The sequence below is a fragment of the Sarcophilus harrisii genome, chromosome 4 (assembly GCF_902635505.1).
Source record: "Sarcophilus harrisii chromosome 4, mSarHar1.11, whole genome shotgun sequence".
NCBI classification, from domain to species: domain Eukaryota; kingdom Metazoa; phylum Chordata; class Mammalia; order Dasyuromorphia; family Dasyuridae; genus Sarcophilus; species Sarcophilus harrisii.
Window position 1 is genome coordinate 351,580,972 of NC_045429.1, and position 14,677 is coordinate 351,595,648.

The 14,677-nt window shown below is 37.4% G+C and overlaps 1 protein-coding gene across 5 annotated transcripts in view; it reads left to right on the plus strand.

Annotated features, from left to right (window-relative positions):
- Window positions 1-3,881: 3,881 nt before the first annotated feature.
- Window positions 3,882-14,677, plus strand: part of INTS2 (integrator complex subunit 2) — a 49,285-nt gene continuing 38,489 nt past the window's right edge. The window contains exons 1-5 of one of the 5 annotated variants that reach the window (XM_031966526.1): window positions 3,882-3,899; window positions 5,562-5,868; window positions 6,228-6,366; window positions 7,834-7,936; window positions 8,203-8,316. In XM_031966526.1, the coding sequence (XP_031822386.1) occupies window positions 3,890-3,899; window positions 5,562-5,868; window positions 6,228-6,366; window positions 7,834-7,936; window positions 8,203-8,316 (673 nt within the window). In that variant the 5' untranslated portion in view covers window positions 3,882-3,889. The other 4 variants (XM_023502123.2, XM_023502125.2, XM_003767914.4 and 1 more) reach the window with 4 other exon arrangements.

Sequence of the window (14,677 nt, forward strand, 5' to 3'; positions counted from 1 at the left end):
ATGTTTGAAAACACTTGTAAAAATTCATTAATTGAAGCATATTTGTTGAAAAAAGAGGAAAGCGTTCTGTTGGAATATGTGTAGTGTTCTCTTCTTTTTTTATAATATAGGATGGTTCTCTCTGGGAGCAGGTTTCTTGGGGAGGTTTTCTGGAGGCAGCCTTAGTTTCAGTTCAGAGTAATAATCACCTCAAACGCTGATAAAATCCAAAAGTTTATTTTCTCCTTCCAAGTTTTGTCTCTTTCCTCGGGCCGATTAGCTTTCTTAGAGGCCTATCTCCCTCCTTGGTTCCAAGAGCTCTTGCACCTTGTCCTTTGTCACCTCCAGCTCCCTCTGAATCTTGGTTCTGAATCTTCACAACTGTTGCCTTCACTCATTCCTGGCTCTCAATCTCCCAGAGTGTTCTTTGGCCCTGAGAGGTTCTTGCTTATATGCTTATATATGTGTATATGCTTATACACACTGAGTATACACCAATCATTATATCACTGGGAAACCATTATTTGTTGTAGGATTAAATCAATTCTAAACTAGATTTAAACATTGTCTCCTCAATTCCACTTAGTACCTTGTTTCAAATTCTGGGCCATAACATCTCCTTGTAGGATCAGATCAATCATACTGAACCATACTAAATTAGATAATTATTGTCTCTATCAATTCTAATGACTTAACACTTTGTAAGGATTCCAACAATATGTAACAAAAAAAAAAAAAACCTCCCTTATGTTAAAGAGAATATTTATAGCAGATCTATTTATAGCAACAAACTGGAAATTAAGAATGTGAATATCACTTGGGGAATGGTTAAACAATTTAAGACACATGAATGTAATGGAATATTATTGAACTATAAAAAATGATGAAAGGGAGAGATTCAGGGAAACATGGGAAGAACCATCTGAATTGATGTAGAGTGAAGTGAAAAGAATAAGAATAATTTACACAATAGCAATGATGTTGTAAATAAAAATAAAAATGCAAAGAGTAGTCACAATTCCAAGAGAGCAATGAAGTAATATGCTATCCACCTCCCTAAGAAAGGTGATGTAATAGTTTACAAAGATTTCTTCCCTCCCTCCCCCAGTTTTAGAGAGAGAAATGAGAGAAAGAGGAGACTATCCATAGGATAATCAGAGAAAACATTTTGAATAACTGAAGCTTTTTTTTTTAATGCAGGGAAAAAGACAAAGAGAAGATCAGAAAGAAACAGAAACAGGACATGTTAAATTTACTGTGTTATTAAAAGGGGAAGCAATATTCAGTTTAATATTTAATCCTCTTTACCACTACACACCTCTAGGATTGGCAGAGATGACTGGAAAAGATAATGATGAATGTTGGAGGGGATGTGAGAAAACTGGGACACTAATACATTGGTGATGGAGTTGTGAACTAATTCAACCATTCTGGGGAGCAATTTGGAACTATGCCCAAAAGGCTATCAAACTGTGCATATCCTTTGATTCAGCAGTGAATCTAGTGGACCTGTATCCCAAAGATTTCATAAAAAAGGGAAAAAGGGGCAGGTAGATGGCACAGTGGATAGAGCAATGGCCCTAAAATCAAGAGGACTTACGTTCAAATCCAGCCTCAGACACCTAATACTTCCTAGGTGTTTGATTGTGGGCACATTACTTAATCCCAATTGCCTCAGGAAAAAAAAGGGAGAAAGGGATCCACATATGCAAAAATGTTTGGGGAAGTTCTTTTTGTAGTAGCAAGAAACTGGAAACTGAGTGAGTGACCATCAGTTGGAGAATTGCTGAATAAGTTATGGTATGTGAATGCAATGGAATATTATTGTTCTATAAGGAAGAGGCCTGGAGAGACTTATATGAACTGATGCTGGATGAAGTGATCATTGTAACAGCAACAGCAAGATTATATGATGATCAATTCCAACAGACTTGGCTCTTTTCAACATCAAGGTAATTCAGGCCAGTTCTAATGATCTTGTGATGGAGAGCTGTCTGCACCCAGAAACAGGACTGTGGGAACTGAGTGTGGGTCAGAACATAGTCTTTTCACTCTTTTTGTTGTTTGCTTGCTTTATGTTATCTTTCTCATTTTTTCCCCTTTTTGATCTGATTTTTATTGTGCAGCATAATTGTGGAAATATGTATAGAAGAATTTTACATGTTTACCATATATTGGACTACTTGCCATCTAGGGGAGGAAATGGGGGGAAGAGAGGGAAAAATTTGAGAATACAAGATTTTGCAAGAGTGAATGTTGAAAATAAAAAGCTTTACTAATAAAAACATTTAATCCTCTTTTTCTATTCTACTTTGTATGCATTTTATTTGTTATTTAAGAATAACTAAAATATTTAGCTCAAGCACCATTTTTTTGTTTTTTAGGAATTCTTTCTTAATTTCCCCTCAACTGTTAGTGCTCTCTTCTATACACTCAACTAAGCTGTAATTTTGCATTTATTCTTTACACACACACATTTGTCTCTCGCATTAGAATATATACTCCTTGGCTGGGCTTGGTGGTGGGAAGCCTGCAGTCCTTGATGCTACTCATTAGGCTGAAGCTAGTGTACATAACAACTCAGGAGTTCTGAGTTACAGTGGTTTAAGAAAATTGGATGTCACCAAATACCATTAATCCCCGGGAGCAAAAGACCAGCAAGGCTGCTTTAAGAAGCCCTAGACAAGACCAGATGAGAAATGGAGCAGTTTAATGCTCCCCTGCTGATCTCCTGCAGCCTAAGGGAATAGCAACTGCAGCATCCCAAAAGTGTACTTTTAGAAAGAAGCTGATAGGGGCATAGAAAAAGGGAAAAGGGGAGTGAAGATGGAAGGAAGTGTAATGTTCGGGCTAGTTTTCTGAAGAGTCTTGGGACCAGCCTTGATCTTAGTGGAGAAGTACAGGAGGCAGGAGAGCCACCAGGAGGATGGTCAAAAATGGAATGTCCCATTTCCAGTCCTTAAATAACTTGGTGTGATTATATCATTACAGCACACTATGTATGTGTGAACTAGAGAACCATTACATCACCATGCTAAATGTACACTAAAGAACCATCATCTCGTCAATTCCACTGAGTTAACACCTTGTTTCAAGTATCCTTGTTTCAAGTATACTTCTCCAAAGTTCCAGCCTTCTATAAGGCAGGAGGAAGAGAAAGGAGAAGAAGCAGAGAGAATAGAAAAGGAAGAGGAGGATGTAGTGGGGAAGGGGAAGAGAAGAGAAAAGAGAAAGATGAAAGAAAGGAAGTGAGATAAGAAAGGAGGGGGAAAGAATAAAGTTGGAAGAGTGAAGAAGGAAGAAAAGAGGAGGAAGAAAAAGAGAGAGAAAAGAGAAAGCGAAGAGAGGAGGGAAAAAAGAGGGAAGAGGGACAAGAAAGAAAAGAGAAGAAAGAGAAGGGGAGGGGAAAAGAAGTAAGAAGGGGGAGAGAATGAAGTAGCAAGTGGGGGAAGAGAGAAGAAAAGAGGAGAGGTGAGAGCGGAAAAGAAAAACCAGAGAGAGGAGGGAGAAAAGGGGGAAGAGGAGGATGGAGGAAAGAGGGAGGGAGGGAAAAAAAGGAAAGAATAGGGGGCCCGAGGCCCCCCCCCCCATCTAGCCGCAGACGAGCAAAGGTAGGATGAGAAATGGAATTGTAAGGAGAGGAGGAAACATGGAGTAGTAAAGGAGGAGGTGGAAGGAGCAGAGGAAGGTAAAGAAGGAAAGGAAGGGAGGGGAAGAAGAAGAGGAGGGAGAGAGATGAAGGACTGTACATAGGGGGAAGAGAAGGTAGAATGCCAAGGAGGAAGAAAGAGGGAGGAGCGAGCACCATTGCACTTCCTCCTGACTGCCACCATCCTTTCCTCCCCTCCCCCCACTCCCCGTCTTCTTTCTCTAACCTACTACGGTGGCCCAGAAGAGTCATTCCTCAGGGATGAATGAAGGTGCTGAGAAACGCGCGCAGCCTAGGTCGCTTCCCCATTCTCCTCCCTCTTTTCCTCCCCCCTTCCTGGGTCTCCTCCCCACCGTTTCCCTCCCCCTTCTCGGCGGCCCCTTCTCTTTCTGGCGCCTGCGCCACTCGGAGCGTGGGAGCGGACGAGCGGCTGCGCGCGGCTCGCGCTCGAGGCTCGGGGGATCCGGACGCTGCCTAGGCTGGGCCCCGGCCCGGGCCGCGCTCCCGATTGCGGCCGCGGTGCGCTTTAGGTAGCGGGGGTTCGATGCGGCGCGGGAGGCCGGCGGGGAAAGCGGGGCCTCGGGCGCCTCTTGCGGTTAGACGGGCGCTTCTGCGCGGTCTCGGCCTCGGCCCGGGCTCCGGGGCCCCCGGGGGCCTGGGGGAGGGCGGGCGAGGGGGAGGGGGGAAGGGCGGGTGGAGAGGGCGGGGGCCCAGGCCCGCGGCCCGAGCGGGAGGAGGCGGAGCAGGCGAGGGGGGCAGGCTGCGCTGCGGGGCTGGCGAGGGCGGGGAAGGGGGGGGGTGGGGGGAGTGCTGCGCTGCGGCCTCAGGCCAGACCCGAGTCGTTCCTTTCCAGCCTTTCAGTCGTTCAGAGTTGGAGCCCTAGGAAACTCCGGGAGGAGGGAGCTTGGAGTCTTCCTCCCGCAGGCTGCTAGAGGAACCCAAACCCTTTAATTTACAGATAAGAAAAGTGAGGCCCAGAGAGGGGAAAGTGGAATCCGAGGCTACACAATGTTCTCCCCCCTACTCTTCCCCCTCCTCCCGTGCCCCTCCTCCCCGGGAAATGAAGCGAAATGTAAAACATTACTCTGTCACCATTTATTTTATTATTATTTTTAAAAATTAAGATGCCTTTTCTGAAACTAGTAGAAGTTGAACCTGTATTATTCTTCATTGCACTGTGGCAGTACTATAAGAGATGTGCTAGAGTTCAGAAATCTGAGTTCCTTGCAGGATTCTGATACCTAAATAGCTCTGGAACCCTGGGCTCAGATGTCATTGAGCTTGAGGTAGTAGTTTGTGGATAGAATGCCAGATGGGAGTCTGAATTCCACCCCCATTGCACTTACTAGCCCAGAGACTGTAGACTGATCACAGAAGCCTACCAAGCCTTTGCTTCCTTCCCTATAAAATGAGGGGATTGGATGTGGTGGCCTCAGGTTCCTTCCAGTTCTAAATTTAAGATAATATGAGTTCCTCAAACAGAATTATAATTGGTAATGAAAGGAATTGGATTCAAGATCTACTTTTGAAATTTATTCTTTGCAACTCTCTGACCCTCAGTTTTCTCAAATGTTAAATGAGTGGGTTGAACTGAAGGGCTTCTGAAGTCCCAGCTTTAGCTCCCTATCACTGTGACACCTGTAGGTATAGAAAATGCAGGACATTGTTCCTGTCTCAAAACTTATATGGTACTAATTTTAATGACTTGACACATTTACTTTTCATGTTATACATATCATGTTTTCTTAACAGTTATCTAGTAGATAAATTGATGTGCTAAGTCAGCCACTGAATCAGGAAATCAGAAAAAAATTGTCCCCAGTTCGCTTGGATTGTAGGGTTACCTTTTCTCAGGCCTTTATGGAATTGCAGTTTTATTTGGAATCATATAAATGGAAGTATCCTCTTACTTATATTTCTTTTTCTTTATCAGGGTTAACAGTGATGATGGCAGAGTGTACAAATCTTCAGTTTGTCAGCCCATTTGCCTTTGAGGCAATGCAGAAGGTTGATGTTGTTCGTTTGGCCTCCCTCAGTGATCCAGAATTAAGACTTCTCCTGCCTTGCTTGGTGCGGATGGCACTATGTGCTCCAGCTGACCAGAGCCAAAGCTGGGCTCAGGATAAAAAACTTATTCTGCGCCTTCTTTCAGGGGTAGAAGCTGTCAATTCCATTGTTGCATTGCTGTCTGTGGATTTCCATGCTTTGGAACAAGATGCCAATAAAGAACAACAGCTTAGGTAATGAAATCTTTGTTTTGGAATTTAGAACTTACCAGACATGATATACCTTAGAGCTCTTCAAAATATTCATAGGAAGGAATTTTCAGAAAAGGGGAGCAAACAAATTGAAACTGCTGCTTTAATCCTGAGGTTTATGAAAAAAATTTATGGGTGATAATAAACAGTTTTTACCATATATTTGAATTAGTCAGATGAGATCATAATTCAGAATTACTAGTATACATTTATATTTCTTAAATTTTCTCAGTTGCTTTTTAAAACAAAATCATGATTTTTTAATTCTAATTTTCACAATATTGTTTGCTTAAGTACTATTTTTATTGTTGTTTTTTTTTTTTTTTCTCATTCTTTACTAGGCATAAGTTTGGTGGAAGCAGTGGAGAGAGCATCTTGGTATCACAGCTTCAGCATGGACTGACATTAGAATTTGAACATAGTGATTCACCTCGTCGTTTGCGTCTTGTGCTTAGTGAACTTTTGGCAATAATGAACAAGGTGAATTTTTTTTTGCTGATAACGAGAAATACACTTGACATTTCATTGATTTAGAGCTGAAAGGGAGCCCAGAGACTGACTATTCAGTCCAATCCCCTCATTTTACAGATGAGGACACTGGGGCCCAGGGAGTTCAAATGACATGTCCAAGGTCAGTTATTGATTTGAACCCAGATTCTCTGACCATGAAGACTGCTTTTTCCACTGTACTACACTGATGTGTAAGGTCAGTGATAACAGTGCTAGGCAGATTACCATTCTGTACTGTGCATTGTTCTATTTTAAATAAATCTACTAGGACTTTTAACTTCAGAGGCTAATAGTACTTCAGAATATTGCCTTATAACTTATTCTTTCTTGCTCTCCTCTCACCTCATTTGTACCTTTCTTTCTCCAATGTAGAGGGTTATCAGATCTTATTGTTAGTTAATTGAAAAATCACCTGCTATTTAGTGAGTGTGATATTGTGTGCTAGTCTGTAAAAGATATGGGAAAGTCCATTATTTTTGGTACTAGCTACTTTACTAAATCATCACATTATCATTGTTTATATCAGTTTTGGCCCTGATTGCTAATAGTTGAAACTGATGAAAACTGATTTATTAATCTGGGACCAAAAAACCCAAATTCTAATAATTTGTTATTTTTCTCAAAGTATTTTTAAATGTTATATATAATCTAAAAGATAGTTTTGTATCATGATTTAAAAAAAAGTTAATCTTTATTACACTTCTCAGTAGGAGCAGATTAGTTTTCTATTCTATTAGTACTGCAGCAATATAAAACTTTCTCCATTTATATTTTTCTTTTTGAATAAGTATATGATGCTGATAAGATAAAGTGATTTATCATCCTCCATTAACTGTAATATTTAGATGGAAGATTTGTTTGCTCACTTCTGTTTACATGAGATATGATGACGACACTTAATAGGAAGAATATTGAATTCATTTAAAAATAATAATTTGTTATTGGTAATGTTGTAGTACTTAAGTAAATTTAATATCCTTTGTGTCATTTTTTAAGGGAATTTAAATTTGCATTTCTTTTCATGAGTTACTTAAAGTTTTAAAGCTGTTAGTCTAAGGTTTAAACATGCCACTATAAGTAGCATTTCTGGTTCATGGATGTGTCTCATTGGTGGGGGGGAGGAGGGGTCCCTGTTCTTTTAATCTTTTCTCTACTCAAAGATAGTTATTTGAAATGCAATTGTAGAGATTGAAACTGACATGCTTAAACAGTCATTCCTATTTTTTTCAGGTGATTTTCTAATTGAATTTTCATATAATTGAAATTTATTCTGATCAATATCAGTCAATAGATATTTATTTGAAGGACAATGATTTTTTGAATATTTAGGACACCCGTTGATGGGTAGCAATAATTCTCAGTCTTAAGGATCTTATTTCCTTAATTACAATTTATAGAATCATTAGCTAACTTGCAATTTTGGATCTTTTTCTGTAGGTTTCTGAGTCCAATGGAGAGTTCTTTTTTAAATCTTCTGAGCTTTTTGAGAGCCCAGTCTATTTGGAGGAAGCTGCAGATGTGCTTTGTATTTTACAAGCAGGTATTATGCTAAGATACATTTCAAAAAAAGTTTATTCTTTAGTGATACAGTGTAACATTTCAACCTTGAACATTGTGTTACTTTCAAATTGCCAACTATAATATTTATTTCAAATACCCAAAGTGGAAAGGAAATTAACAAGAGGATAAAGTTCCTAAGGCTGTACAAATTTTGATCACATCCACTGAAGATGTTCAATGCCTAATTTATTGAAATAATGCATATTGCTAATTTTATTAATTGAAACACACCTTCTTCACCCACAGAGCTTCCTTCCCTACTTCCTATAGTTGATGTAGCTGAAGCCTTGTTACATGTTCGAAATGGATCCTGGTTTCTGTGTCTCTTAGTGGCCAATGTCCCTGATAGTTTTAACGAAGGTAGGTAGATCTTATAAAATGGAAGATTAAAATTTTTTGATTGGATTAACTGAAGGGCTTGATTTTTGAAAATGAAGAAACATTAATGGAGATTTCATTTGAGTATTCTTAAAAAATTACAACTATTTTAAATACTGAGATATAAACCCAGTAATGTATTCTCTGGTTCAGAAAGATCATTTAGAAAATTTAGACTGTTGAAATTTTGAAAATATATTTTTAAGTCAACTAAAAAGTAGCCTGAGATAGCATTTAATCAGAATGCTGGGGAAATATATTTTCTGTAAATTCTCTTCATCAGTTTCATCTAATTTAGAATAGAAAATGAGGGAGACAGTCTTTTTTTGTCTTTTATCTCTCTTTCAGAGTAGCAATGACTGGAAGCTATTGCATTAATTTATTGAATAATCATATAGTCAAATATTTGAATAAATGAAAATCAAGTTAGCAGCTCTTTTTTGAGTTATTTCCTTCTTGCAAGGTGATAGGTACTTCGAATTGATTCTCCATCTATTTTATCTTTTGTAATTTCCTCTAATTCTTGTTTTGTTAAGTATAGCTCATCTATAGCATGGGAGGTATCAGTAATTATTTAATAAACAGCTCTATTTATACTTCAGATGGAAAGATGAAACAAGACAGACTTCATCTTTAAAGAGTTTACAATTAGTGAGAATAAGAAATAAATACTGATAACTAATCTGTCTTCTTCAGCAGATTGTTCCCTTCATCATTCTTATTCTCTCATTTATTTTGAATCTCTCCCTGTCTACTGGCTGCTTCCCTGCTCCCTACAATTATGTCTATATCTTACTCATTTACAAAAAAACCTTCATTTAATTTATCCATCCTGAATAACTTATCCTATATCTCTCCTACTTTTTTGTAATTAGTCTCCATGTTACATAAGGCCATCTATTTGTAATAAATTGCCTCCATGTTCTTTCCTCTCAGTCTCTTCTTAACGCTCTACATTCTAGCTTCCCACTTCATTATTTAACCAAAATTATGGTTACCAAGGATTTTTTTTATTTTTAAAAAAAAATTTATTTTTTTTACATTTAAAAAGAATTTTGTGTTTCAAATTCTCTCCCTCACATTCCATTCCTTACTTACTGAGAAAGTAAGCATATGATATCAGATATATATGTGAAATCTTGTAAGACATATTTTTATATTAACCATATATTTTTATAAAAACAAGAAAAATGAGTGAGGAAATTATACTTCACTATATAGTCAGAGTTCATCAGTTGTCTCTGGAAGTGGATAGCATTTTATCATTATGGATTCTTTGGAACTGTCTTGGATCGTATTGATCAGAGTAACCAAATCTTTTACAGTTGATCATCCTTACAATATTGCTGTTACTGTGCACAATGATCTCTTGTTTTTTTTTTTCACTTTACTTCAGTTCACATAGGCCTTGCCATGTTTTTTAGAAATCACCTACCTTGTCATTTCCCATAGCATAATCGTACACCATTACAATCATTTGCCAAAGGTTGTTCAGCCATTCCTCAGATCCTTTTGATTTCCAATTCTTTGGCAACATAAAAAAGAGCTGATGTAAATATTTTTGTATGTATGTATCCTTTTTCTTTAATCTCTTTGGTAAATAGACATTGTATTACTGCATCAAAGTGTATGCACTGTATGGACCTACTTTCAAATTGTCCTCCAGAGTGATTGGATCTGTTTACTACACCCCAACAATTCAGGAAAATGCCAATGAGGTTTGCAAAAGAATTATATGGGGACTAGACAAAGATGCTCCTTTAGAGGAGATTATAAGACACTGTGCCACAGTGGGCACAAATACTTATTATGCACAGACTATGATGAACATGGAAAGACAGGGGCCCTCTTGGCAAGGGACTTCTAGAGAAACTCGTAGATGTTTTCAGTGTGGAAAAGTTGGACATTTGAGAGCCCAGTGCAGATATAGAGATAGAGTGAGAGGACAGGGTGAGAGAATAAAACCCAAAACCCCATGTCCAAAATGCAACCAAGGCTTTCACTGGGCCTCGGAATGTAGATTGACCCAGAAAAATGAGAGGTGGGGCCCAGCTTCAGGGCCCCAGGTGGGGAAAGATGGCAGCCAAAGTTACACCCAGAGAGTCTTTAGAAGGTCAGGATTAAGACACAATCAATCAGCCAAAAGGTTATCAGAGAGGAAAAGGGGATTACAATTAGGAAAAACGGAGTTGTATATAGTAGAGACTACTGAGATATCCCCTGGAGAGGTGAAATCTGTTCCTGTCCAGCTTATGGATCCCTTGCCTCCAGGCACTGTAGGCTTGACCATTTCGCCTCCTGAGAATGCTTACAGAACAGTGGCCATCCACACACTGATGTGGGAAACTGGGGAATGTGTAGCTAATATCCCAGTCACTAACACAGGTAGACAACCTCTGATTTATCAACCAGGAGAAGTAGTAGCATCAGGCTTACTGTTACATACTCCTAATAGACAATCTGATGATAGTTGCCCAGATTCTGATTTCAAGCAGCAGAGTTCAGGAATATTTTGGACTGCAGCTGTGAGAGATGACCACTCTATGCTCACTATTTATGTGAATGGAATACCGTTAAAAGGATTGGTAGACATGGGTGCAGATTGTACTGTCATTAGAGGTGTCAGCTAGCCCAGTCACTGGCCAAAGATTAAGGCAGACACCTACATGTCTGGTGTACGAAGATCAATAGCAGCAGAAGTTAGTGCTGCCCCTATGAAATGGACATTTGAAAATGAAACAGGAGTTTTTACTCCTTTTGTGGTTGAAAATATCCCCATCGATCTTTGGGTAAGAGACATTTTACAGCAGATTGAATTACAATTAAGTAATTCAGCCTTTTAGACAGGGCTGCTGTTGAAGGCCTGCCAGCACTCTCACCGGTTCCTATTCAGTGGAAAACTGATACACCAGTGTGGATAGAACAGTGGCCCTTAACAAGAGATAAAATTCAGGCCTTAGTAGATATAGTGCAAGAGCCAAGGACACTTACAACCTTCTCTAAGTCCTTGGAATTCCCCAGTATTTATTATAAAAAAGAAATCTGGAAAATGGAGGATGTTGACTGATTTAAGAAAGGTAAATGAACAGATGGAAACTATGGAAACTCTTCAGCCTGGACTTCCATCTCCTACTCAGTTGCCTAGAGAATGACCTCTTTGGGTTATAGATATCAAGGATTGTTTCTATCAGTTCCACTTATTACCTTGTTTCAAGTTCTGGCCCATAACATCTCCTTGTAAGATCAGATCAATCAATGGTTCACCATGCTAAATTAGATAATTATGTCTCTATCAATTCTAATGACTTAACAGTTTGTAAAGATTCTAACACATTAGTGTACTTGTTTTTCCCTCATTCCCCTCTAACATTTATCATTTCTGATGATATGAGGTGGTATATCAGTTGTTTTTTAATTTGTCTTTCTCTAAAACATTTTTTCATATAACAATAAATAGGCTTGATTTCTTTTTGAGAACTCCTATTTGTATCCTTTGACCATTTGTCAATTGAGGGATTTTTATAAATTTGACTTAATTCTGTACTCAGTATATATTTGAAAAAGGAGGCTTTTATCAGAGAAACTGGCTGTAAAATTCTTGTCTGTGGTACTTTTTAGCAAAATGTATTTTCCTTGATTATCCCTTTTGATTAGGTCTGTTTTTGCCTTTGCTTTGTCTGAGATGATGATTGCTATCCTTGTCAATTTTTTAGTTCAGTTGAAACATTAGCTTCTGCTGAAGTTCTTCATTTTAACTCAGTATGTGTTTTTTTTATTTCAAATGTGTCTCTTATAAATAACATATTGTTGGATTATGGATTCTAATCCATTCTATTTTCTGCTTCCATTTTATGGGTGAGCTAATTCCATTTATATTCACAGTTAGCGATTACTAACAGTATATTTCCATCCCATTTTCTTCTGTATGTTTTTCTCTCCCTTTTTAAAAATTCTTTCCCTCTAAAGTCTATTTTGCTTCTAACTACTTTTTCCCTTAATTTGCTGTCCCTTTTATCATAACTACCCATCCCTTTTCTCTTATCCATTTCCCCTGTTCTATTAAGTTACATTTCTATACACAGCTTGACTCTACACAACTTGATTCTGTGTGTCTCTGTGTGTGTGTGTATACACATATATATACATATACACATACATATGTATATATTCTTCCCTCTTTGAACCAATTCTGCTGAGAATGAAGTTCAAGAATTGTGTACCCCTTTTCCCCCATCTTCATTGTATAAGCTCTTCCTTGCATTGTTTCTTTATGTGAGAAAACTTTCTCCATTCTGTGTTTCCCTTCCCTCTTCTCCCATGTATCTCTTCTTCTTCTTTTTTTTTTTTTTTTTTTGAATCATTTCTACATAATTGACTCACATCCATGTTTGGCTCATTTCACATATCCAACAACAGTGCCCAGTTTTCCCATATCCTTTCCAACATTTATCATTATCTTTTCCTGTCATCTTAGCCAATCTGAGAGGTGTGAGGTAATACCTCAAAAATTTGCATTTCTCTAATCAATAGTAATTTAGAGCATTTTTTCATATAACTATAGATGACTTTAATTTCATCATCTAACAATTGTCCCTTCATATCCTTTGACCATTTATCAATGAGGAATGATTTGTATTCTTCTAAATTTGACACAGTTCTTTATTTATTTTAAAAATGAGATCTTTATCAGAAACACTGGCTGTGTAAAGCTTTTTTCCCAGCTTTGTACTTCCCTTTTAATTTTGTTTGTTAGTTTTGTTTGTGCAAACACTTTAGTTTAATGTAATCAAAGTTGCCCATTTTGCCTTTCATAATGTTCTCTAGTACTTCTTTAGTTATAAATTCTTCCCTTCTCCAAAGATCTGCTAGGTAAATTATCCCTTGTTCTCCTAATTTGTTTGTTATCATCCTTTTTGCCCAAATCATTTACCCATTTTGACTCTATTTTGGCATGGGGTGTGAGGTGTAAGTCTATATCGAGTTTCTGACATGTTATTTTCCAGTTTTCCTAGCAGTTTTTTTTTTTTTTTTTTTTTTTTTTTTTTTGGTCAAATTGTGAGTTCTTATTCTAGAAACTGGAGTTTGGGTGTTTATCAAATAATAGATTACTATAAGCCTTGATTATTGTGTCGTGTGTATCTCATCTATTCCACTCATCCATCACTCTTATTTTGTAGCCAGTACCAAATGGTTTTGATAACTGCTGCTTTATAATGTAGTTTTAGGTTTGGTACTACTAAGCTACCGTCCTGGTATTTTTTTTTTTTTTCATTAATTCCCTTGATATTCTTGACCTTTTTTGTCTTTCCAGATGAATTTTGTAATTATTTTTTTCTAGTTCTATAAAATACTTTTTGATAGCTTGATTGGAATGGCACAGAACAAGTAGACCAATTTAGGCAGAATTGTCATTTTTATTATTTTAGCTCAGCCTACCCATGAGAATTTGATATTTTTCCAATTGTTTAGATATGACTTTATTTGTGTAAGAAGTGTTTTGTAATTATGTTCATGTTGTTCTTGGCATGGTTTGTCTTGGCATATAGACTTCCCAAGTATTTTTTTTTTCGTATGCAGTATTTTAAAATGGCATTTCTCTTTCTATTTCTTGCTGATGGACTTTGTCAGTAATATATAGAAATGTTGATGATTTGTGTGGGTTTATTTTATATCTTGCAACTTTGCTAAAGCTGTGAATTGTTTCCAATAGGTTTTTGGCTGATTTTCTACGATTCTCTAAATAGATCATCATATCATCTGCAAAGAGTGATAGTTTTATTTCCTCATTGCCTATTCTAATTCCTTTGATTTCTTTTTCTTTTCTTATTGCTAAAGCCAACGTTTTCAAGTACAATGTTGAATAATAATGGTGATGGGGGAATCCTTTCTTCATCCCTGTTATTGGGAATGTATCCAACTTCTCTCCATTATGAATAATGCTTGTTATAGGTTTTAGATATATACTGCTTATTATTTTAAGGAAAGCTTCTTTTATCCCTATGCTCTCTAGTGTTTTTAGTTGAAATGGGTGCTTTTTCTGCATCTATTGAGATTATCATGATCTTTGTTGATTTTGTTATTGATATGGCCAATTATGATAATAGTTTTCCTAACAATGAACTAGCCTTGCATTCTTAATATAAATCCCATTTGGTTATAGTGTATTATCCTGCTGGTAAGTTGCTGTAATGTCTTTGTTAAAATTATATTAAAAATTTTTGCATCAAATTCAGTAGGGGGATTGGTCTGTAATTTTTTTCTTTGTTTTGGCTCTTCCTAGGTTATGTAGCAATGCCATATTTCTGTTGTAGAAGGAAAGTAATTTATTTCCTTTTCTCTTAAC